General features: G+C 46.8%; 1 protein-coding gene across 5 annotated transcripts in view; it reads right to left on the reverse strand.

Annotated features, from left to right (window-relative positions):
- MSI1 (musashi RNA binding protein 1) overlaps positions 1–25262 on the reverse strand; it is a 55317-nt gene that overhangs the window by 8569 nt on the left and 21486 nt on the right. For all 5 annotated transcript variants that reach the window (XM_083590472.1, XM_083590474.1, XM_083590471.1 and 2 more), the window contains exons 5-8: positions 22871–22912; positions 20038–20130; positions 2182–2230; positions 178–260 (exon numbers count right to left, since the gene is read on the reverse strand). In XM_083590472.1, the coding sequence (XP_083446598.1) occupies positions 178–260; positions 2182–2230; positions 20038–20130; positions 22871–22912 (267 nt within the window). The remainder of the gene's footprint in view (positions 1–177; positions 261–2181; positions 2231–20037; positions 20131–22870; positions 22913–25262) is intronic.

Consider the following 25262-nt stretch of genomic DNA (forward strand, 5'->3'; position numbering starts at 1 on the left):
CAGCAACTCCAATCTAGTCAAGTTTTCCCAGTGCACGTATAGTTGACAACACTAGGAATCACTGGCCACATAGATCATAGACAGGTGGCTGTGCTGTGCGATAGGAAGGGAGACCCATCTAACACTTCATATACACACACATTGCAGAATCCACAACCCAACCTTCCTCCTCCTAACCATTTTGTTGTTGATCTCATGGAAGTGGATCTCGCAGACTTTCTCCACAATGTCTTCACTTTCGAATGTGACAAATCCAAAACCTGAAAGAGAAATAAAGCAGTTATGGCCTGGTCAAGATGCTGCAGAATCATATTCTATGGCAGAATGAAGGCCAGGCCAGGATCCTACCCTGCTCAGGTCCTGTCAGAATGTCAAGACACAAACACAACATGCAAAGAAACCTGCTGTATCAGGCCAGTAGCCCATCCAGTCCAATTCTCACGGTGGCCACCCAGATGCCTTAATGGGGAAGCTCTCTAGCAGGACTCAAGAGAACTCTCAACCACCTGCTGTTTCCAGCGACTGGTATTCAGGAGTACTACTACTGCTTTGGACTTGGGCTATAACTCCCATCAGCTGTCAGGAACTGATGGGAGGTGTATTCTAAAGCCTCTGGAGGGCACCAGGTTTTCAAAAGCTACCCCACCAGATTTCACCACATGTGTGAATGCAAGGCAGGCAGGTTGGGGGGGGGCAGAAGGAATTTATTTGCTTCCTGTGCAAAACATAGCTTTCAACCTTGCCACATGCAGAAAGCCAAAGTATTTCTACAGGTAGGCTTAGTGTTGTCACTTGACTGAGGAACTGCGGGGCAATGGGGGACCTGCTTAAGTCTGCACTTGGGTCTCCATAAGCAGTTTGATCTGCTGAAGCCAGCAGGCAAAAAAAGCCTTTACAGCACTAAGAGGGAGGCACCACATCGCATGGTAACGTGTTTAAAAAGTCACAGGCACTGGAAGTGACTGGGAAGTTGGCAACCCCTTCAGGTAGGGTGAATATGAGGCAGAGTGTGTGTGTGTGTGTGTGTGTGTGTGTGTGTGTGTGTGTGTGTTTAAAACAACAAGCAGCTACCCTTTATCTCTCTGCTGAGGCAGCGTGAAAACACCAATAAATACTTCTTATTATTTTAAATCATTTTGTAGCGGAGTCCCACATCAGGGAAAGCAAGCAGCATCCTAGACCAGTGGTTCCCAAAGGGGGCAGTGGATTACCCAGGGGAGTGCCAAGCAGGAAAGAGGGTGGCATGGGATGTAAATGACCACCGGACTTTGAAAACTTAGTATCACTGGCTCAAGTCCACCCATTTTCCTGAATTCATTAAACTAAATGGTTTTTATTGGATTTTTGAATAAATGTGCAGTCAACTGTTTCCGTTTTGAATTTCATTGTGCTGTTATATTCCTTAGTGAGTCGTGCAAACAGTTATTCTGAACAACACTCTTTGCAGGGTAAGGAATGGAGATGAGTTTATGGAGCCAAGAGGCTGGTTGGCCAAAACAGTTTGGGAACAAAATGTGAAAGATGAAAGCAGGGATGACCTATTCTTGATTCCCAAAGGAGTCAGGCATCTAGGGGCTGGGGGCGCTGGGTAAGATCAGTCGTCTTCAACCCAGAGGGTGAACCTTGCCTTGAATGGCACAACACCCACCCACCACCAAGCAGGAGAGTGGTCTGCTGCCAGCAGCCTGCAGAAGGCTCCCTGCTCTGTAACCAAACTCCCCAAGGGAGGCTCTGGGAAAAGGTGACCTAGGAGTGGGAGCAGCCGCCGCCGCAGCCCCAACCCCCCCGTGCTGCGGCAAAGGAGGAGAGGCAGCCTCCTGGCTTTCGTGTCAGCTTCCCCGGGGGCTCAAATTACTCAGGACAAGGTAAGACACACAGACAGATGGAGCCACGTAGGTGACCAGGGAGGGGAAGGGGAAGAGGCTGCCCCCGCCGGCAAAGAGTTACACGGCACAGGAAGCAGGCAGACAAAAAGCCCTCTGTGCTGAGAGGGGACGCGTCGGGTAAAAGGACACGGCTGACGAAGGAAAGTGGATCTGGAAGGAAGAGGCTGGAGGGAAGGGGGTGGGAAGGCGCTGCAAGCAGGGTGGGGCAGGGCAGGAGGCCGGAGGCAGTCGCAAGTGGTGCCGGGGTTCCTATCAAACACCCCGAAGCCTGGCTCCTCAAAATACAGGGCCTCACCTCGGTGCCTGTTCGTGGTCTTGTCAAACATGAGCATTGCGTCGTCCACCTGCAAGAGACAAAGATGGGGGGAGGGAGTGAAATTGAGTTTGGGGTCGGAAGGGAACCGGTTCCTAGACTTAATCCCCCGAAGCCTTAGGTCTTCTCTGCCTATCATCAGGCAAAGCAAGGCAGCTGGATCCAGGTACAGTCATACCTCATGTTACGTTTGCTTCATATTACGTTCTTTCAGGTTACGTCCCGCGGCGACCCGGAAGTACCAGAAAAGGTTACTTCCAGGTTTCACCGCTTGCGCATGCGCACAAGCACCAAATCGCACTGCGCACCTGCGCAGATACGGCACTTCAGGTTGCGCTCTTTTCATGTTGCGAACAGGCCTCCGGAACAGATCCCGTTCGCAACCAGAGGTACCACTGTATCTAGGTTTGGGGTGCTACGAAAGGGCAGCCAAGCACCAAAGCTGTTTCACTGTCTCTTTAAAGGGAGAGAGGCGCCTGTAGGATTCCCACCACAAGCGCCCAGGTTTGTTGAGATAGGTCCTGGGACAGGCTGCGCTGCCCATGCCTTTCGCCCCCATCCTGCCCGAATCATAGGCAGACCAGCCCCTTTGCTGGGCACTTCTGGATATTGACATTGGTCACCCAAATGCCAAAGAAGTGGAACTGCCCTAAATGGCCATCAATCATTCAACAAACAAACAAATAAAACCATAGTAACCTAGAAAGCTCGTTTAGGCAGAAATCAGACCATTTGTCCGTCTAGTTCGGTATTGACTACATACACTGGCAGCAGTTCTCCAGGGGTTCAGGCAGTGTTTGAAATTAGCCAGGTGCCAGACGCATTTTGCACCTGGCTACTGACCACTTGCAACCAAGTGAAGATGCCTGGGCACCAGGATGATGCCTGACATCTCCACCATCTGGAGGTGCATGCCTGGGAGATCATTGGATCTGGACTGTTTTCACATCCTCAGACCCCATCCTGTAGAATTCTATCAATTATATTTTATCTGCACAATTGGAACGAGTTTCTGGAACCAAAATGCTTCTTCTGTGCAGCCTGAGCAGGAGCAGTCACCATTAAGAAAAAGAGGTTGGAATAGGCCAATATATACGTAGACTGTCCTGGATCAAGCGACTTCTTCTTTAAGTTTTCAAAGCTCTTAACCTAGCTCAAGGTTGTCATCTGAACGAGCCAGATGTTTAACCAAGAATCAATGACAGTCAGTCCATCATCTGAAAAATAAGACATTAGAGCAGTCTTGCCCCTAAAATGGCAACTGGACATTCTGTTTAAGAAGCCATTTGGCGCCTAGCATATATATTTGAGTTTCCAAACACTGGTTTTCGGCAGGGATGTCTCTCCTGGCCCTACCTAGAGATTAAACTTGAGACCTTCTGCATGCAAAGCAGATGCTCTGCCACTGAGCGTGTACACTGCTAACATTATGACTGCATCCAGAAAAATCCTCCAGGCCAGAGACTCCGGTTACACACGGATGATGGTTTATCAAGTGCTAACATGCCACTTGGAAATGTAATCACTTAGTAAGCTGCTCATCCGTAATGCCATTCCAAAGAGGCAAGGAGAATTCTAACACAATTCGGATTAAAAATCCAGGAAGGCAAGTTGTTCCCCACTTGGCTGGAGAGGATGGAAGCCCAGCATATCTATGCTGTCACAAGGACACTGTAGTAAGCAGCCTGCAGAGGATCTTTTCGTCGGGTAACAAAGAAACCAGAGCTATGAGTTAGGATGGCCCCAGTTCAGAGCTCAAGCAGAGGTGGCCTCCAGATGTTGTTGGATTCCAACTCCCATCAGCCATAACAACCAAAGGTCAAGGATGATGGCAGTTGTAGTCCAGGCAGTTGTAGTCCAGTCCATGATCACACCACTAACTTAGACAAGTAACTGTCCCCCTCAGACTCTACATCAATGTGAGGTGTGAGGATTATTCCCAAATGATGCCTATGGAAGACACTTCTGTTGAATAAGGCTTTCTCCCAGATGCGATCCAGCCATTTATGGAATATTAATTGCACCCGTTTATAAATGGTTTTACTGTATTATTTAGAATTTGTAGAGGTGGCCACTGAGCTACAGGGCTAAATTCAAGATGTTAATATCAGCATATAAAGACCTAAAAGAGTGCATTCCCCAATACCAACCATCTCAGATCCTACAGCAGCAGGCAAGGCCTTACTGGTGGTGACGCCACTGAAGGTTGCTTGGTTGGCGCTGACCCATCACGGGGCCTTTTCGATGGTGGCTCCCCAATTGTGGAATGCCCTCCCCAGTGTGGTGACCCTTTCTCCTTCATTATCATCTTTCAGAAGGAATTTAAAACCATCCTTGTTTACCCAGGCATTTTGTGAATGTAGGATACTGTTCATGGATACCCTAACATCACCAGATAAAATGATGTTCTTAACCGTAACTGCTTTTTGGAATGTTTTAACTGTTTTCAGAATGCTTAAACAAATTATTATGCATGTGTTTTGCCACCCTGTGCTCCTTTGGAAGGAAGGACACAATATCAATTGAAAAACTGAATGGAAAGATAAAATCTACTCTACTGTAACTGCTTTTAGATGGATTTAATTGCAATTGTTTCTGGAGTGTAAGGAAGGGTGGGATATACAGTAAATTCAATAAATAATAACAAATAATTGATTTGTAACTTTTTTCCCCTTCTATTTTTATTTTGTACCCTGATTGTTCATACATTCATTATTAATAATAATGCCACCCCAAACCCCTAAGACATTTGCTTCCTGCATTTTTTACTAACCATTTCTATCACACATTCAAGGCAGGTATCTACACAGCCAGGAAGGTTCTGCAGAGTGTGAAAAGGGAAAATATACATATTCCCCTTGTCTTTCTTCCTGAAACGGCCCTGTACAGCACAGGGGAGGGTGAGGTTTGTTTTTTTTTAAAAAAAAATGTATTATTAACCTCACAGCACACATCTCTCACCACCCTAATCCCTCCCACCCCTCCCCAATCCAGGATGCTTACTATAATCTGTTAGGATCTTGAGAAGGCTAATTCCTTCTTCCAACCCCCCCCCCACTTCCGCTTATTCCCTCCCACCCAGGCTGATACTTGCAAGTAACCCTTACATACCCTTTATTTCCTGAAAACTCACAGGTTCTTGCTGGGCCATACTGGGTGGTTGTCATTTGTTTTTTAAATCTCTCTTTTAAAAAAAAATATATTAAAGCCGATATCCTTTCTGCAAGCCAAAGCAGCCCTCTACATTTATGTAGAAACCATTGACCTTATTTTAAGCACAAACATAGGAAGCTGCCCTTTAATGAGTCAGGTCATCCATCCATTCTAGCTCAATATTCTCTACACTGGCCAGCAGTGGCATGGCAGGTTTTCAGGTCTCTCCTAGCCCTTACCTGGAGATGCTGGGAATGGAAACCAGGACGTTCTGCATGAAAAGCAAGTGCTCTACTGCTGGAAGTTATCTTATACAGAGTCAGACCATTGGTCTATCTAGCCCAGTGTTGTCTACACCAGGAGTAGCCTATGTGGTGACCTCCAGATGTTCTGGCGAGGCTGGCTGGGACTAATGGGAGTTATAGTACAACCACATCTGGAGACCACCACAGCTGGCTACCCCTGGTCTACACTGACCAGCAGTGGCTCTCCAAGGTTTCAAGTCAGGGACATTTCCCAGCCCTACCTGGAGGCCCAATTGAAGTTATCTGGAAATGGATAGCCCAGTTCTGTTTCCAAACTGACCCACTCAAGCAAGTAACTATTAATGAATTATCCCTCAGCAATAATCACCATATTTGCCCTACTTTCAGAGTGTTCGGTGGCCAAATGGTCCACATGCTTCTTCTGAAAAGTGGCATGATTCTGCAAAAGAGCAGGTCTTTCATGGAGGCGAAAGCCTGGAATCAGGAACCAAGGCACCAGAGCGTGGCAGTTATACAGTTGGCACCCTTGGGCCCGTTCCTGAAAACTGGGTTGCTGGCCCCTTCAGTTGGCCTGAGACCAGAAGCCTGACTCCATCCCTGTGGGAGGAGGCTAAGGAAGTTGAGGAGGGTCTCGCTAGGATTGCTAACCGTGCTCCCCTTCCTTGTCTACCTTGTGTCACAGGAGGACACAGAAACTGCCCTTCCATAACGTCAGCAGGCCAGGATGAAGGAGGTGGGGGGGTGGAGAGAGGGAGAAGGTGCTCACAATGGGCTTTCTGTGTTCAGGGTCAGGGCCGCTGTCAATTGGCAAGCCTGGCAGTCAACGTTGCAAGGGTTTCAAGATTGACGTGCGCTGGGCAAAGAAAGCAGGGCAAGAGAGAAAAGGAGATTATCCACTTTACCAGCGGGCGTCTCGAGTAGAAGCGTCTGGAAGAGGGATAGAGCACAGGGCACTTGCTGTTCCGGCCTGATTAACCCCGAGGTAGCAGGCATTAACGTGCGCCGAGGACAGGGGCAAAACCCTCCTGGTTCCAGTGCCACCGGGGGATTCTGCCAAGGCTGGAGGGGGGGCCCTCTCCAGAAGAGTTCAAGGTGGCATACCAGGCTCTCCCTCCATGTCCCCAATATTTTGTCCTCACAACAACCCTGTGAGGTAGGTCAGGCAGAAAGCGTGTGGATGGCCCAGGGTCACCCAGTGAACTTCGTAGCTGAGTGGGAGGATATGAACCCTGGTCTAGCCAGACACTCTAACCACTACACAACACTGCGCACATTTAGTCACCTAACACCTTTGTGGTCTCAGTCCTGTTCTGGAGGAAGGGGTACTCCTTCACATATGGTGGTATTATTATTAATATTATTATTATTTACCACCACCACCACCACCTATTTGTCTACCTCTTTGATTTCCCGGGGACTCATGAAAATTATTCTTTGCTCAGGTAGCAAAATGACACCCTCAAAGAACAAGCCCAAGACGAGAGGCAAGAACACTGTAGAAAGGAAAGTCTGTCTTTGAAAAAGGCACCCTCCTTAGGACCTAACTAAAAAACCACTGTCTTCCTGTATTAAAAAACATAATCTGTAGGCTGGAAAGACCACATAAAACAGCAGAGAAGGAACAATTCCAACCCCCAAAGGAGAAAGACTCTGCAGAACCAAAGGACCCTGAATTAAGGACATAAAATTTGTTAGGAGTTCTTGATAATGATTAGAAAAGGGCCCTGTGTTCTAGTGCAGATCCCGAGGAATTGAACCGCCACAAAAATACACTTCTCCGTTTTTTTATTCACAGGAAGGCAAGTTTTAAGAAAACCCCAAATCTTCCACAAAGTGGTCAGTGAGCACACTAAGCCCCAGAGAAATGGAGGCAGGCTTCAAGGTTGCATAAGAACACAAAACCTAAGAAGAGCCCCACTGGATCAGACCAATGGCCCATCGAGTCCAGCATCCTGTTCTCACTGGGGCCAACCAGATGCCCATTACGGGGAAAACACACAAGCAGGACCCAGGCACAAGAGCACTCTCCCTTCCCATGGCTTCCAGCAACTGGTATTCAGAAGCATTGCTCTCTCAGACTGTGGAGCACAACCATCACAGCTAGCAGGCATCAATGGCCCTCTCCTCCACTGCATCAAGGAAGCCTGGGATGAAAAGCCAGGAGGGAAGAAGATGGTGGACAGGAGCATCCCTGGGAACGGCCAGCCAGCCGGTCTCCCCCTCTCTCCCCCCCCCCGAGCTCTCCAAGCACGTCCCCATTGACAAGGGAGGCCTTCCCTGACACCGGGTGGGCATTCAATTTCACAGGCGGAAAATGTGTGTCCTCAATAGGCTCCGGTGTCCATGGAAACCCAGGGCAGGGGAGAGGCGGGATTATGGCGGAGCCGCCAAGTTCAGGCGGGCAAGTGCTAAGTGTGAGTGGCAGCCCCCGGCGGGCGGCTATTGTAGCGGCTGCCCGTTGGGTGCCTCTTTGGGCAGATCCCTCTGCTGGGGGGGGGAGACCCCCCGCTGCTCCCCTGGGCCCCATTCTCCAGAGCCCTTTTCTTCTCTGGAGGGAGGCCGCCGCCGCCGCCGCAGTGGCTGGCTTTGCCAACGCCCCGGAACAAAAGAGGCTGGCTGGGGATGGCTTCTCTTGGGGCCTGGTTGCTGTGGCAACCCTGGCCCCTCCAATCCGAGCTGCTGGATCAGATTAGCGCCAGCTCTAATGCTCTCTCTTTCTCTCTCCCAGGGAAAAAAAAAGCGCTTCTCAACAGCCACACAAAAGGCATCCCTGCTGGGGACAGACCCTCCTCATGGAGGAGATGGTCCTTTTGGGCCTCCTGAGGGAGAGCCAGGGCCACTCGTTCCCTCCTCCTCCTCCTCCTCCAGGCACACAATAGCCTCCTACGAGGGAAGCCCTGTCGGCCATCGCACACACTGTGCAAAGCTCTCAGCTCAGTCACAAGTCCGTTCCACCAGACTACGGGTCAGCACCACAGCTTAGAAACACAGGAAGCTTAGGAACTGTTGACCCATCTAGCACAATACTTTCTACACCGGCCGGCAGCAGATCTTTAGGCAGGAGTCTATCCCAACCCTGCTTTGGACTGAACCTTCTGCATTCACAGCAGATGCCCTACCCCTGAGCTCCATCCCTCCCCAAGTTGCCTTATACTGAAGTGGACCGTCAGTCCACCCAACTCCATACTGTCCACACTGACTGGCAGCAGCAGCAGCTTCCCAGAGTTTCAAAGAACCAGTTTTGCAGTACAGTGGTACCTCGGGTTACATACGCTTCAGGTTACAGACTCCGCTAACCTAGAAATAGTGCTTCAGGTTAAGAACTTTGCTTCAGGATGAGAACAGAAATCGTGCTCCGGCAACGCAGGAGCAGCAGGAGCAGGAGGCCCCATTAGCTAAAGTGGTGCTTCAGGTTAAGAACAGTTTCAGGTTAAGTATGGACCTCCGGAACGAATGAAATACTTAACCCGAGGTACCAGCGACTGGGACTGATTGGGGTTGTAGTCCAAGAGCAGCTGGAAGGGACCAGCTTGGGGGAAGGCTGAGCCACAGAGCACCGTGTAGTTATTAGATGATTTAACATCCACGAGCCGGCGGCAGGAGGGTGTTTACTAACTGTGTCTCGTCTCTCCCAAATAAAATCCACCCCGCCACTCCTTGCCGTAGGCGTCGCAAGCCAGCCAAAAGCTTTTCTGGAAGAAAGCGCCGCTGAGGAGTGCAGGCAGAGAGCATATTCAGAAAGAGAGGCCTTCGCTTATAGAGACAGAGGGTATAAATAGCAGAACGCCCCCTCAGCTTCACTTCCGTTCCACCTTCACATCCTATCTGGAGGTGGAACTCTGAGTCAGGTGGGGGGGAGAGGAAGTGCACTGCATTTTATTTTTAGAACGTGTTGGGGGGGGGAGGGAGGGATCTCTAATCTAGTGCAGAGGCCTAGTGCCCACTGAGGCGGATGAAACCTGCATCCGAGCTGGGCCACTTCAAAACAAGAGGGGACATAAACGATGGAATGATCCTTTGCAGAAAACCCAGACTGCACTCATTGAGGTAGCATGTCAGGGAAAGGACTAGGGTAGCTTTCTGCACGGAGGGGCTTTCCAAACGGAGGAGTGTGCCATGGTGCAAAGCCCCAGCTGCAAGATTTATTTCTCACAGAGAAAACTAGGCCAGAATCACTTATCTTGCGGGGAGGATGAAACCTCCTTTCACGGCTACTGTGTTTTGTTTATTATTTACATCCAGTGGAGTTGAATGTTTAAGATTCAAGGTAGAAGAACAGGACAGCTTCATGCCGCTATGGAACTTCATGCCGCAGTTATGGCCACCAACCTAGATAGCTTTTAAAAAGGATTAGACAAATTCATGGTGGAGAGGGCTATTGATGGCTACAGTGGTTACCTCGGGTTACATACGCTTCAGGTTACATTCGCTTCAGGTTACAGACTCCGCTAACCCAGAAATAGTACCTCGGGTTAAGAACTTTGCTTCAGGATGAGAACAGAAACGCTCCGGCGGCGTGGCAGCAGCAGGAGGCCCCATTAGCTAAAGTGGTGCTTCAGGTTAAGAACAGTTTCAGGTTAAGAACGGACCTCCGGAATGAATTAAGTACTTAACCTGAGGTACCACTGTACTAGTCATGACGCCTCCACAGCTGGAGGCTGAAATGCTTATGAATACCAATTTCTAGAAACCGAAGGAGAGGAAGAGTGCTCTTGTTGCTCAGTTCCTGTTTGCAGGTTTCCCAATGGAGCATCTGGCTTGCCACTGTGATGCTGGACCAGACGAGCCATTGGCCTGATATAGCAGTTATCCGTATGTTCTTATGTACCTGTCATCCCCAAGCTGGTGCCCCCTCCAGCTGTTTTGAGATGCAGCTTCTATCACCCCCAGCCAAAATGGCCATACGATGTTGAGGCTGATAGGAGCTGTAGTCCAATGGAAGGACAGCAGGTTTACATGTTCAAGCCTGGAGGGGTGGAGGCATCGCAGGAGAGCCGAACAGACCCAGAAGCATGCAGGGATCTAGGTGCAGGGATGTGCCACTTCTCCAATGTGAGGAGGTATCTCATGGGGCAAGGTAAGTAGCAGCAGGCGTGAACAATAATTTCCTTGCAACCAAGTCTCTCACCTAGTTATAGCTGCAGCCTCAACACAACACCCAGAGGGAGCGACCCCACCTCTTAATCCCTGGAGGACAGGTGTTCACAAACAACAGGCAAGGAAGGAAAACTTTGCCTCAGCTGTGCCACTGCAGACTTAGTATAGACTGTATGTGTGAAATAGATATACCTCCGGAGGTACATGTAATCTATTTAATGTATAGATTTAGCATAGCTGAGAAAGACATTTACTTGCTTGCCTGCTTGTGCAGATCAGGGATAGGGAACATGTGGCCCTCCTGATGTTTTTTGGACTACAGTTCCCATCAACCCCAGCCTCAATGGCCCAATATTCAGGGATGACAGGAGTTGTGCTCCAAAAAACATCTGGATGACTACAAGTTTCCCCACTATATAGAACCAGTTTACCTGCGAGCTCACCTTACTCCCTATACGTCTACTCAACTGCTCCGATCTGCAGATCTGGTAGTTATAGGTGCTACGTAATACCTGTTCTGCATTTGTAAAAACTTACTATTTTACTGTGGCAACACCTCCACTTTCTAACTCCCTGCCTATTAATATCATGCAAGCACCTTTGCTGTATTCTTCTGAGTGTTTGCTAAGAATATTTTTGTTTAGGGAAGCCTATTTGCACATGCATAATAATGTTGACATGTACTTTAATCAGCTTTTTAGCTTATTGTTGATTTTAATTTTGTTAATGTTTTAAATAGTTGTTTTTAACTGAGTTAAAATAATTTCATTGTTTCATTCTTTTTGTAAACTGCTTTGAGGTTTTCTGTTGTTTTACAATCAAGCAATATATAAATTTATATCTATATACACACACACAGCCTTCCCTATCCTGATGCTCTCTGGATTTTTTGGACTACAACTCCCATCAGCCCCCAGCCCGCACTGCCAATGGTTAGGGAGCATGAGAGCTTTAGCCTAAAATATCTGGAGACAATGAGCTTAGGAATATATTATAGAAAACTAGAAGGAGAAGGGTTCTAACCCTTGAAAGTTCTCTATGCGCAAAAAGTATTTATGTTTGGGGGGAATATTCAGTTATAGAAGTGAATGCTCCCCTGCCATTAGAAATGGTCTCATCTAGAAGCAGGCATTTATGATATAGATGTAAAATTGCAAACCACTGCTGGCCAAGAACCAATCGGTCCTTTTCCAGTTTCCAGAGTGTGTGGCTGAGTGGGATTATTAAAAATCCAGCAAAACTGGAGGCGAGAAGGAAGGTGCATCACCCTCTGTGAATTTTCTCTCCTTTCCAGAGTTTCAGCAAAATCTGTCAATACTTCTATGAGATAACTGAGCGGCGTTTTCTTCCAGGGAGAAGGGAAAGCAGGCAAATACCCTTCTGTAAACCTGACCTTAAAACAAAGGCCAATGACTTTTCCCTTGTGAGCTGGTTGTCAGGGAGAGTGCCCTTAAAAATGCCAAAAAGAGAAACATCTGCTTTAGGATGGCTGAGCAGCCTGCAATTCACCATGTCAACCGTGCTCTCTCATATTAAGGGTGGGAGAGAGAAAGACACACCAAAATCCAGCCCAACAAATCAGATTTCAGTTGGCAGCTGGATTGCAGCTGGATCTGTGCTGTTAACCAGGTGAAGAGGGGGGAAAGCCAAGATTCTCACAGTCTTTATACCTGGACCAGCCAATCCAGGTGGGTCATACTGCTGGCCAATCACAGGAGCTGGTGGTGCACTTGACTACTTCCTTTCATGGCTGCAGGGGACCCTTAAGTCCTGCATGCCTACATACCTTCCAAAGTACTTAAGCCCCATACCAGACTCCTGACATCTCATATAAGCTGCGCAATTTGATGCTCCCTGGAAGGAAAGCTGGTGGTCCTTCTTCCTCCAGTTAAGTTTCTGTTGACTAGCATAGAATTTGTATTCTTCTCCCCCACACCCACCCACAGACTTCTCTAATTTTTTTTCCTGATGCACATGCTGGGTTTTACATGTGCTTAGGAACTGGAGGGGTCAGGGCAGAGCAAGGCAGGTTTGTGTGTGTGTGTGTAGGTGTGTGTTTAAATTCCCTTGCAGTGACTTGGCTCACTTATTCGAGTAATCTGAAGCCGTTCATTAGTTGGCACATTTCTCCAGCATGCCCGCTTCTTAGCCCCAGTCACATGTGGATTTTGTAGGCAGATGACAGGACGTTGTCAGAAACTGGCTCCCAGGGTTTGCTGCTTTGATCGGTCTCACCGGAGCTCTGGACAGTCCACTATATATATTTAGTTTGATTGCTCTACCCTGATTTTCCCTCAAGGAGCTCAGAGCAGCTTGCTTATAGCTCCTAGCCAAGCAGCTTAGAGGGCCGGCCTGCTCATCTTCAGCAGCAGAATTGAAAGGCAGGCCCTGGGACCATCCTCTGAGCCATCTGCCCACCCACCCCCCAACAGAAGGAAGCAGAGTTTGAGCAAGGTTTACAGGCTAAGCAATGGATTGCTCTCCTGCAAGAACTGCCAGGAACTGACACTTCTTATACACGGAAATAGAGATGGAAGGATCTGTCAATCTCGGTTCCCTCAGTCTCTTATTCTTCTTCATCTTCATTTCAGCTCTCCACATTTTGCAGCAATTTGCTCCTTTCTTCCTTTCTTTTAAATTCATCAGTATTTTAGTGTGCATTTCTTCTAACAAACACCTTTATAATGCAGTTTTGACTATTGTACACATTTTTGCAAGATTTCCCTAATGCAATGCATTTCTGTATGTTATTTTCACTAACTCCTTCATCTTTATGCACACTTTCCCCTATATATGCATTCTTTATAAAAGCTCTTTGGTTGCAAAACTGCTTCACAAAATTCAGGTAAGTGTTGGTTTCCAAGGGAAGTTGTGCTTTGCATACTGCAAATTTGAAAGATTTGGCTTCAATTGCAAACTGCTTCAAATTTCTCCTCTTATACAGGAGATGGAGGATTTGGAGTGACTCATCCCCAAATAAAGGACTGGGCAGAGCCTCAATTTATCCAATTTGTTCCTCCAATTTTAAGGGGAGAAACTGCGACTGAGCCAGCCTTTAGCTTCTTGGCCTAGGGGTCCTTCCAGGCATCCTTTTTTCTTGTGCATCCATTATGATCAGAGCTCACAATGGTATCAGGGTGGTTCTAAGTAATTCTGCTTCCAGTGCTCTAATCTTTACTATTTAGCCAAAGGCCATCAATCCACTTTCAATACTCTTTGCACCTGCAGAAGTTCCAGGGAGGTCGTACTGCTTCCTTTACAATCAGTGCATGTCCTGCAAGTTCCTGCTGAAATCATGCAACTTTTTAATATTGTGAATGTTCTAGGGTTGTTGCTTTTTTGTTGTTGTTCAGTTCCACTATAGAGCACACACACAGCCAGACAGCAATAAAGCTGGGGGAAGCATCACAGGTCAGCTAATAAAGCAGAACGATGTGTGATCAGTCCTGCATAAATCCACCTCTAATGCACTGTTATTGTGTCAATGGAATGTTGCAGAATTACACCCACTAAAAAATAAACATTGGTCCGGAGGGGTCCTCTATCCTGGTCTTTGGACTTGAGATGTATATTTTCAGGATCCACCTTATTTTCGTGATTGCATTTCTTTTTACAGGTATAAGTTTTTAAAACTGTTTTTTAAGCTGTCTTTTAAATTGTTGGCACGTGCCTGGGACCTTAAGAGCAAAGAATGGGTAATAAATTAAAATAAGCATTGTGGAGTGATGTAACTTCAAGGTTTCATGTGGGGTTTCCATTGCACTTGATTGGCTGTGGTAGACTGCCACATTTGCTACAAGGCCAAGTTCAAGGTGTTAGTACATAAAGCCCTTAACAACTTGGGACCAGTTTATCTGTGAGATGTCATTACCCCAAATATGCTCACACAACTGCTTCGATTTACGGAACTGGCACTGCTACATGTGCCATGTAATACCCATTCCGCATCTGTAATAAATAAATACTATAGTGTGGCAGCACCAGCGCTGTGGAACTCCCTGCCAATTGACATCAGGCAGGCACCTTCACTGTACAGTACTGCTAGAAACATTTTTATTTATAGATAAGCCTACCCAGTCATGTAGAATGCTGGTGTATGTTTAAATCTTGTTTTCTCTTAATTGCCAATTTTATCTTTTGAATGTTTTAAAGAGTTGTTTTTACTGAGTTTTATTGTTTTACTCTCTTTGCAAACCACTTTGAGGTTTTTTTAAACAGTCTAGAGGTGTATGAATTTCATGAAATAAATAAATACATACTTGGGTCTCAGACGCTGGACGAGGGCACATACCTTTGTGCCACCTTAGCAGGCCCTATCCTGACACCAAATCAGCATGAACCAGAAGTTTGGGCAAGGGATGGGCTTCTGATTCCAGCTCTCCGCTAAACCCTGACCCACCTGTTCCATGTATTCATACATTACTTAGGCCAAGAAAGAGCTCCGTGCAGAAAAGTCCCGTAGAATCCTTTCACTACCAAGCTGCTGCTGGCAGAGGCAAATTCTGAAATCAGTTTGCTGCAGGGGAGATATACACACACAGCCACTTCTCTCTCCCCGACGCCCCAAAAAAGAACCTGTTTTCAAGTTCTACATTCATTGGCTAAGCATATGATTTGGAGGTGGATATGAAAATGGAGCGTCGCTAACACACATGTGCTACCGCGGTCATCTACACTCTGCAACCTTCAAAGCTACGTACAAAAAAATTAAAACACAACAACAGTGGGAAAGCAAAGGGTAAAAAAGAAAAAAAAATCACTATAAACAGCTGAAATGTATTATTATTATTATTGTTTTTCCTACATCTAAGTCTAACTATACAGATAATGATAAAACTATCTACAAAAGTCTTCGGGCAAGACTAGGCGAGCAACAGAGACGAAAAGGGTGAAGCTGGTTTTGTGATTCTTTGAGCCAGAAGACAGAGGGGAGTGGGGGGAGTGAGAGGAAGGGGGGAAACTACACATTTGTATATCTGTACCTTTGATCTATGCTGGGACACGAAGGTGCCCCCTTCACTGCCAACTACTGATCAAAGAGCATCCATGGCCACATAAGGGAGGGCTCTGTGGAAGCAACGTCATAGAAGAGAGCTTAGGATCCACACAGGGCTCAAAATCACGTGCAACAGCGGCTGGCTGGCTGGCTCTCCTGGCCAGGAGGGAAGGCCGACAGCAGCTGCCAAGTATCAAATGCCATCCAAACGCCGGAGCCGCCTGCCCCAGGAAGTAATTTTGTAAGGAGTTCAGCAGGATGTGTAGCAGGGGCAAAGGAAGGAAAGCAAAAGGCTGTGGGCTCTCTCAAACCCACATTCGGGAAGATTCGTCTCCTGCACAGACAACTACGCTATAATTCCTGCAACTTTGGGTACCCCTTCCAACTCTACTTTTCTGTGATTACAGCTACTTGAAATGGGGCAGCAGTTGGGCAAACAGCAAGCCCCCGGGCAAAGGTGTGGTTCCACTCCTCCTGGATCATGCCAATTTGAGTATTATTAATTCCCGCCCTTCACACCCTGCGGCCCCAGGGCAGGTTACAGCATTGAAACACAATATTCAAAAACAATTCTGGACAGCTTACGATAATAAACGTAAGGTGGGTCTTAAAAACATGCACCCCAAAGTGTCAAAAGCCAGGATGAAGAGGTCTGTTTTCAGCATTCCCCAGAAGGTGCTAGACGCACCTCTGTGGGGAAGGAGTTTCACAGCTTAGGGGCCACCACAAGAAGGCCCTGGCCCAAGCCACCACCATCACCCCGAGCATCTGAGTGCGGAGGAACTACCAAGAGGACCCCCTCTGCTGATCTCAGCACCCAAGAGGGCCTGTAGGGAACAAGGAGGTCTCTCCCACCATGTGTCTCTCCCTCCATGAAAGTTAAGGCATCACCCCCAGTTAAGAACGTTAGAAAGAGCCCTGAAGCTGGATCAGGACAATGGCCCAGCTAGTTCAGTATCCTGTTCTTGCAGTGGCCAACCAGATGCCCCAAAGGGGAGCCCACAAGCAGGACATGAATGCAGCAGCAACTCTCCTCACTTGCGATTCCTATCCTCCTCCAGTTTACCAGTTTTCTTTTCATCAAAAGTAGGTAGTAACTCCATTAACCAAACCTTCCTCCCATGGCCTCCCACCCTCAGAAAGAGTACTCATAATACCTTGACCCTAATGTTTCTGACTATTTCTAAGACTACCCTATGCCATTTGGATCAACGAGGCTGAATAGTTATCCAAATGCATCACACCATGGTAAGTAAACACACCTGTAAAAGTAAATTAAAAAAGATTGGGCTCCTGAGAAAAAGAATAGACAGTGGTATCTAATCTCTGCTAGAATCTTTCTTTTTTAAAAAATATGCATTTCACATTAAATCCTGAAGAACTTTTAAAAAACTTGCTCAGAAGGAAGTTCCACAGATTGAACGGTATTCACTTCCAAGGAGGCACCCCACCCCATAGCCTGTGAGTGGGGTTGGACAGACAATGGTGGGGATTTCACAAACCTCACAAAATTGCCTTCAGTTGTGTGATTCCTGCATTGGGTCCCTTCCAACTGCACAATTATGATTTTTCCTTAAAACCCTTAGAAGGTTCCCACTTAGCTCTCCTGCATTCAGCTAAGAATCACCAGGCAGCAGTTAGCAAGCATTCACAAGCTTGGGTCTATCCCCCACCCCCAAAATACCCTGGTGGGTATAGAAAGGCAAATGGTTACTTGCTAGAATTAGCCCATCTGAGCCCATTTAAAGTGCCCCCCCCCCAATCCTTCACACTGGAACAAGCTATTAAGAGACCATAACAGGAAAACAGATATGCAAAATGTTTGTGGGGCTGCCCTTGAAGACTGTACAGAAGAGAGTACCTGAAAACACATCTGCTTTGGGCGGCTAACTGGGACCAGCTGTTAGGACCACATCACCATGCCAGTGTTGACAGAGCTCACCATCTGGTTTCGAGCAGAATTCAGAGTGTTGGCAGATCGCCTTTAAAGCACTACACACCACTTGGGACTTGTGCCACAAGGACAACCTGCTGGTGGACTCAGGTCGTTTTCGGAGGCCCATTACTGGAGCCAACCCACTTTCTGAATAGAGGTGCATGACTAATGGTGGGCCAGAGCTCTGTGACAGAGCATCTGCCTTGCACACAGAAGGTCCCAGGTTCAATCCCCAGCATCTCCAGGTATAGTCTGCCTGAAACCCTGGAAAGACGCTGCCAGTCAGTGCAGACAATACTGAGCTAGCTGGACCAATGACCTAACTCAGTATAAGATAGCTTCCTATGTTCCTCCTGTGTTCCTATGACACCCTGCCTGGGCAACTATCTCTCGAGGGAGGCTCACTCACAGCATACCAGACAAAGACCTTTCTACTTTTCCAACCATTTTTTGTTTCAGCACTGTATTTTTGACCTGCTCTTTCCACCACTTCTTATTACAGTCGTACCTTGGGAGTCGAACGGAATCTGTTCTGGAAGTCTGTTTGACTTCCAAAATGTTCAGAAACCAAGACGCGGCTTCCTGCAGCCAATCGGAACCCGCAGAACCCACGTCGGATGTTCAGGTTCCAAAGAACGTTTGCAAACTGGAACACTCACTTCCGGGTTTGCAGCATTCAGGAGCCAAAACGTTCGACTCGCAAGGTGTTCGACTTCCGAGGTACGACTGTATTTTGATGACTATATTGTTTTTATACCAGTCTTCCCCAACCAGGTGCCCTTCAGATCATCAGTCAGCATGGCACATAACGCTAACAGTTGATGGGAGTTGTCAAATCCAAAGTATCTGATGGGTACCAGGTTGGGGGATAAGGCTGAGCCACGCTCTGGAAGTTATGTTTATAAAATGCTTATAGGTTTATAAAATAAAAAAGTAAAATAGGATGGCTATGCACTAACAAAAAAAGTTCAAACAGCATCAGTGTTCTGGCTCAGATTCAGCTCCCAACAACCAAAAGCTGGCAATTGGGCTAGTTGCTGAAGACTAAGAACTTTAAAAAAGGCACCAAGAATTAGGGAGCAACTTAGATGAAACTGAAATCTGGATAAGGTGGCATCACAGGTCCCTGAAAGAAAAGGAGGCAGGAGACGCTCAGAAAGGGAAGATGACCACCACAGGTATCAGACTATGGTGGTAGTGTGGGAGGCGAACAGGTCTGATCCCTGGAACTTAATTCACCGGGGGATCTGTGCAAGCTCACGGAAGAGCTTCTTGGATGATTGAGCCCTGCACTGGGGTCTCATAATTAACAGCCTTTCAGCACCAGGTTAAAAACTTACAACTTCTCTCAAGCACTGGGAGGATTATCATGACTTTGCTCCCTACTGATGGAATGATTCTGGTGCTGTTCAGCTGGATTACTGTACGGCTTTTCTTGAATGCATTGTTCTTTTTTCTGATTTCATGTCATGCTTTATGCTTTTAACATTTTCTGAGTTGTTTGGAGAATCCTTATGTGTCTAGTAACCAATAAGCTGAATTTATTATCATCATCAAGTAACAGGGAGGGCCACTTTCCATCTCAGGCACCAAAATGACTTAATTGTTTGGGGAAGGGCAGAGAGAGAGAGAGAGAGAGAGAGAGAGAGAGAGAGAGAGAGAGAGAGACTATTTGAAGAGTGTGGAAGGGGTTCAGTCAACTATAAGGCTTAGGAGTGGATGACTCTTAGGGCCAGAACTTCAAACTTAGTTGAAGATCACATGGTTTAGGGCTCTAATGAAAATACAAATCACCTAGAACTATGAACTGGCCATGCCACTAGTCCTCAGCCTCATCTCAGGAGAATCTGGGTTGGAGAGGGAGCAATGACTTGTTAGGCTACTTCACGTTCTGCGAATTTGGGAGGCGCCCAAAGGCAAAACACCTCCCGTGAAGCTGGAATCGCCAACTTTACAAGCAGTCCTTGTAGCTCTGCCTTTAGCAGCTCTGGTGATTAGCAGGAAGTGGTACCACTGATCACCTGCTGACTTCTGCACTTTAGACTGGTCTTAAAGGCAGAAGAACAGGCCAGGCAGCTTTTTCCCAGGTCAGCTGACAGAACACCAAGCTATCTGTGGATGTCTTAGCAAGGAAAACATTGCATTTCCTAATCCTTTCTTTCAGCAAACCCCAAAAGGTGTAATATTGGTTTTATACAATCACAGCTTCCCTACAAAGTATCCTGGGAATTGCAAGTTTGGTGAGAGTACTGAAAATTCTGCTTCCTAACACCTCCCACCTCCACTGACTGAACTACATTTCCCAGATTGCTAACCAGGTTATGGCTGCAGTTTGGATATACCCGGAGGAGGGATGCAGTTGGCTGCTTAACTGGACCCAAAGCACTTACCTTCCCAAACTGTTCAAAATACTGTTTCACATCCTCCACGGTGGTGTTCACAGAGAGGCCGCCCACAAATATCTTCTTGGTCCGTGTCACCATCTAGAAGACAGAAGGACAAGAAGGCAGTAGGACAGCAAAAAGGGCCACTCCTTCAAAACTGCAAAAACTTCATTTCACTTTGCCAGCTAAAGAAAATATGCTGTCTATCACCATCCCGTGATTTATGTGCAAATTTAAAGGAAGACATTTCCATGAGCCACTATCCCATGCATATTAAGAATCCTGCTTCCTGACAAAAGAACATCACCAAATATTCTTTTTCCCTTAAAAAAAAAATCAAGAAGCCAAGTTCCAGTCCTCAAGGTTCCGATGGTTTGCTGCCAAGTGCTGGATGTGATGAACAACCTTTACAGCAGTTACAGGTAGTGCTTTGGTGACCTCTGCTTATCTCTTTGCCCCTCCCAATAATTATGCAGAATAACTTAGCTTTAGTTAAGATTTCTGCATTGCAGGGAGCTATGCAGCCTAGAAACTTAATCTGCATAATTTATACAATTTGCAGAATTCTGCTTCGCTTCACCCAGAATTTTCACTGTGACACGCCCTGCATGAAATGTCTGCTTGCAAACTACTTATTCCCCCGCTGCTTTGCTTTCTTTGCCTACCCATTAAATTATTTTTTCAACAGCTTTTAAACAGGGTGGTTTTGAACAGCTCATCCCATTCACTTCAGCAGGACTTGCATAGGAGAACTGCTGGACTGTGGCGGTGTGTGTGTGTGTGTGTGTGTGTGTGTGTGTGTGTGTGTGTTTTCTCCCTTCCACCTGAGACTCACAACAAGGCCCTGCATCTGATGCAGGAGTGCTGGTAAGTCACCGCAAGAGAGACAGGCAGACACACACTCCAAGCATGGCTGACAGAACATTCACTCTGAGACGCTCAGAAAGGGCAAGTGCATTTGTGGAAAGAGACTTCTCTGTACATCTTCCTGGTCCCTTCAGCCCTGCAGAACTCCCTGATCTCAGAAGGGGCCCGGGATGCTCTTTTCAAATAGGCTCTCTCTTCACACTGCTGCCCTCCCCACCCCACCCCCCCGGGATGGCTGTATCCCCGCTCGCAAGAAACACATGCTCCTAATTACCCCAAGGAGTGCACAGAGCTAATCCGCAGCAATTCCAAGCCTTAGAGAACAGCCCGCCCAAACAGCAAAGCGCCTTCTGTCACCAAAACTGCTTAATGGAATTAACCCAATTCCAACCATGTGCTCATGGTGCTGGTTACTTGGGATACCTGAGCACTCGCTGCCCTGATCCCCGCTTTGCTGGCCGGCACACATCACGTTCCCTCTCCTTGGGTTCCCCCATCCACCCAACCCTCTTCATTTGCGCATCAAGCCCAAGGGCAAAGGGCAGAAAAGGTGCCTTTATTTTACTTCCTACATTTCTGTGGCCACCCAACGGCGTATGTTGTCTGGGCAGCTCACAAGCTTTAAATGCAATATTTTAACATTTTGACTAAAAGCAGTTAAGAGCAGCATGAAAACTGGGTGTTTTGAGAGTTGGGTAGAAGAAGAGATGTCAGCAGGTAAAGCGTCTGTAGCAAGGGAAAGAGAAGTGAGAACCCAACAAAATAAAACTCAAGCTAACTGCATATTCTTTCCTCGTTTCGCTCCTGCCTCAGTTCTCCCTCCCCTCCCCCAATGTCAAATTTTAGATGATTAGTCCCCTGGAGCAAGGACCTGTCCCTTTGAACTTTCGCAAACCACCGTGCAAGCCAATGTATTGCTAAATGAGGCTCGCTCTCTGGAGGGCCACAGGTTCCTGAACTCATTCAGGTCAGCCCAGTACATGAATCACAGGTTGCTGTACGGGGCTGTTTGACACCCCACACCCCTGCTGAAGCCACCGTTTTGCATCCAAATGGTTAAACCAGGGGTCAGCAATGTTTACCTCGCCTGGGCTGGTTCACTCCAGTGGAGATCCCTCTGTGGGCCAGATCGTGCATGCTCATGCATGTGCACCCATGACTTCCGGCGTCTGCGCGTGCACAGACGCAATTTTCAGTGCTGTGGAAGCGAGTCCCTGGACTGCGCTGGTTTAGGACAGCACGCGGGGACTCGCCAAGCAGGCGGCTTGGTTCAGGGGCGGCTTGGGGGCCGGTTAAACGACCCCCGTGGGCCGCTTGTGGCTTATGGGCCTTAGGTTGCCGACCCCTGGGTTAAACCTTTGGTTTCTAGTAAAAAGGAAAATATAGACCATTCAAGCTTGCAGCGGGTCACAGTTCAAGCAGTTGCCTCTAAGCTTCTCTTAGGGTCACTTATAAAACTGTTTCCTTCCAGCAGGAGCCAAGGACAAAGGTTTTACTTAAGAAGAGGGCAGCCAAGCTTCTAGTGCGTGCAAGTGGACATCTTAATCCCCAAAAGAAGCAAGACCAACACAAACTGGAGCCACGGGGAAGTTTAAAAAATGAGGTGTGGACACTCAAAAGAAAGGCACATTTGACAGACGGGAACACTGCAAAGTAGACCCAGGTGAGGAGTCCCGCTTTGAAAGGTGCTTCTTGAGCAGTTTCCATCACTGTTCCATCATCAGGGAACACCACCGGTGGTTGAAACAACAGGCATAAACCCGATAACCAGCAGGCTCTAAAAACATTGAGGTTTCAGCTGCAAGGAGCTGGAAAGATCCAGGGCTCATCTGTACATCAACCCAGGAGAAAGAGCTCCAGCACCCAGCATCTGCCCGGTGGCCAAGGAAGCGATTCCAAAGCTTGATGACCCCAAAGCACCTGTATGATTGGTTGGGGGGGTCACTCTCAAAAGTTGTAAACAGGTACCTACCTTGGGCTGTGCTCTGCGGGGAAATGCAACCTTTGGGTCAATCTGAAAGACAAGGAGAGGCAGGTTAAAAAAAATAAAACTACACAAAACTTTCCTTAAGAAATAACAGAGCACACACATGTGGAGGCAACATCTCTCGGCACATTGGAAGCTTTCTAGTGTGCCAGAAGACCTTACGGGAGAACAGAACAAAGCAACAAAAAACATGTCAACGGAAAGGGCATTTTTGGGGTGCCACACTCCTTGTGCACAAGCTACAGTGAAATTAAGTGGAGCTAGCCAAAGACAGGATTTTGCAAGGTTCCCATTCATATTATTGGTGCTAGCAGCTGAGCCATTCCTGGAGATGGTACCCATTTTCCTATTCAGTTTTTACATTTGATTTCATTTTTTCACTCTTAATTTGCATACTGCCTTTCTATATTGCTATACACAAGCTGGTTGACAGCAACAAAATATACAACAAAGAACACACAGCTTATAATAATCTGATTCAACACAAAAAGTCATAATAAAGCATAATTTTAAAATGGAACGACTTATATCAAATAAAGTAATATTCAATAATCTATTAGCATGTAACAGCACAGAGTAAAATTAACTCTGGAAACATCAGCAAATGATCATTAAACAGAAATTCACTCTTAACAATTATGAAAAATAATTGAACAATAGAATAACTGCAAGGCATAATTCATAAAATACCACAATACATACAAAACCATGTAAAAGGAACAAATTGAGAAACAAAGAAACACAACCTGAAAAAAGAGACAATGCATGTACTTTCGTAAACTAAGAAAATCTTTAATAAAAATTATTTTTAAAAAAGAAACAAAGACACACAACTTATAAAACTCCACACCCCCAGCTGCGTATAGAGAAGGCGTGAGGAAGAAAAACATTGCTGTCAATCACTTCATCCTTGTTTTATTCTTTAAAATTTGACTTGGTGAAAATTTATAAATACCAGTTGCTGGAAACCACAGTTGCTTTCTGGGTTCACTTTGGGGCACCTGGCTGGTCACTGTGAGAAGAGGAACTAGATGGGCCATTGGCCTGATCCACTAGGCTCAACCTATGGTCCCATCATCCGCACAACAAGCATGTCCAGACCTGTAATACAGCTGGAAGGCATCAGGCTAGGGAAGACTGCTCCTTTACAAGGATGGGAAATGTTTGTCCCTCCACGTGCTGTGGGACTCCTCCTCCCATTAACTCTGACCAGCACAATTAGTGGTCAGGGATGCTGGGAGCAACAGTCCAGAAACAGCTGGCAGGCCACAGTTTCGCCATCCCTGTTCCACAAGAGGAAGGCTATCTTGACTGCTTGAGCAAAGGCACATCTACGCTAGAAATCCAAATCTGTTTCGAAACAGTTAAGCCTCTATGACTCCACGTTAGTAAAGCCTGCTGGATCAGGCCAACAGCCTGTTCTCACAATGGCCAACCAGCTGCCCCAAAGGGAAACCTGCAAGCAGGATTCAAGCACAAGAGTATTATCCCCTCCTGTGGTTTCCAGCTACTGGCATTCAGAAGCATTATTGCCTCTGACCGTGGAGGCAGAGCATAGCTATCTTGGCTAGTAACCATTGATGACCCATGAATTGCTCTTATCCTCTTTTAAAGACATCCAAGTTGGTGGCCATTGCTGGCTCCTGTGGAAGCGAGTTCCATAGTTTCACTATGTGCTACATGAAGAAGCCCTTTCTTTTATCTGCCCTGTATCTTCCAACATGTAGCTTCCTCCACCACCCAAAGATCCCAGGGGAATCTATTTATTAAGTATATTTTTAGCACTCCGTTCATCACATAATCTCAGGGGGGAGTAACAACATCATCAATTCTGGAGAATTAAGAGCAGGCAACAGAGAAAGACCACGGCGCTAAAATTTCAATGATAAAAATACACATACAGCCTCCCGCCGGTTCCAAAATTGCAGCTAACATCCCACAGATACCCAGGCAAGCAGATAGGTCTTTCAACTAAATTGGTTTTCCCAGACCCCTGAGTTCATTGACTCCTTGATGAGCTTACAAAGTTACCATCAACTCCAGCCCATCAACTTACATCCATTCTTAGGGATGTAAACAAAATAAAACAAGAAATATCAATGTTTACATCAATATTTACAAATCATAGATCACTATCATACTAGGAATAATGAAAAGTAAAAAAATAGGGAAGTAAAGGAAGTAAAAATAATAACAATATCACTCTGACAGTGCCCACACCCCTTATTTCAGAAGCTCTTAATTCCTAATTAAAATTTTCCAAACAAAACCTTATAGGCCCTTGTTGACCCATAGGTCTTTATCCACCCCCTGCACAATCCCATCGACCCCAGGGGGTCGATATTGACTATTACAGGATAGCCAAACTACACTGAAG

This window comes from Podarcis filfolensis, assembly GCF_964270895.1.
Source record: "Podarcis filfolensis genome assembly, chromosome: 16".
NCBI classification, from domain to species: Eukaryota; Metazoa; Chordata; class Lepidosauria; order Squamata; family Lacertidae; genus Podarcis; species Podarcis filfolensis.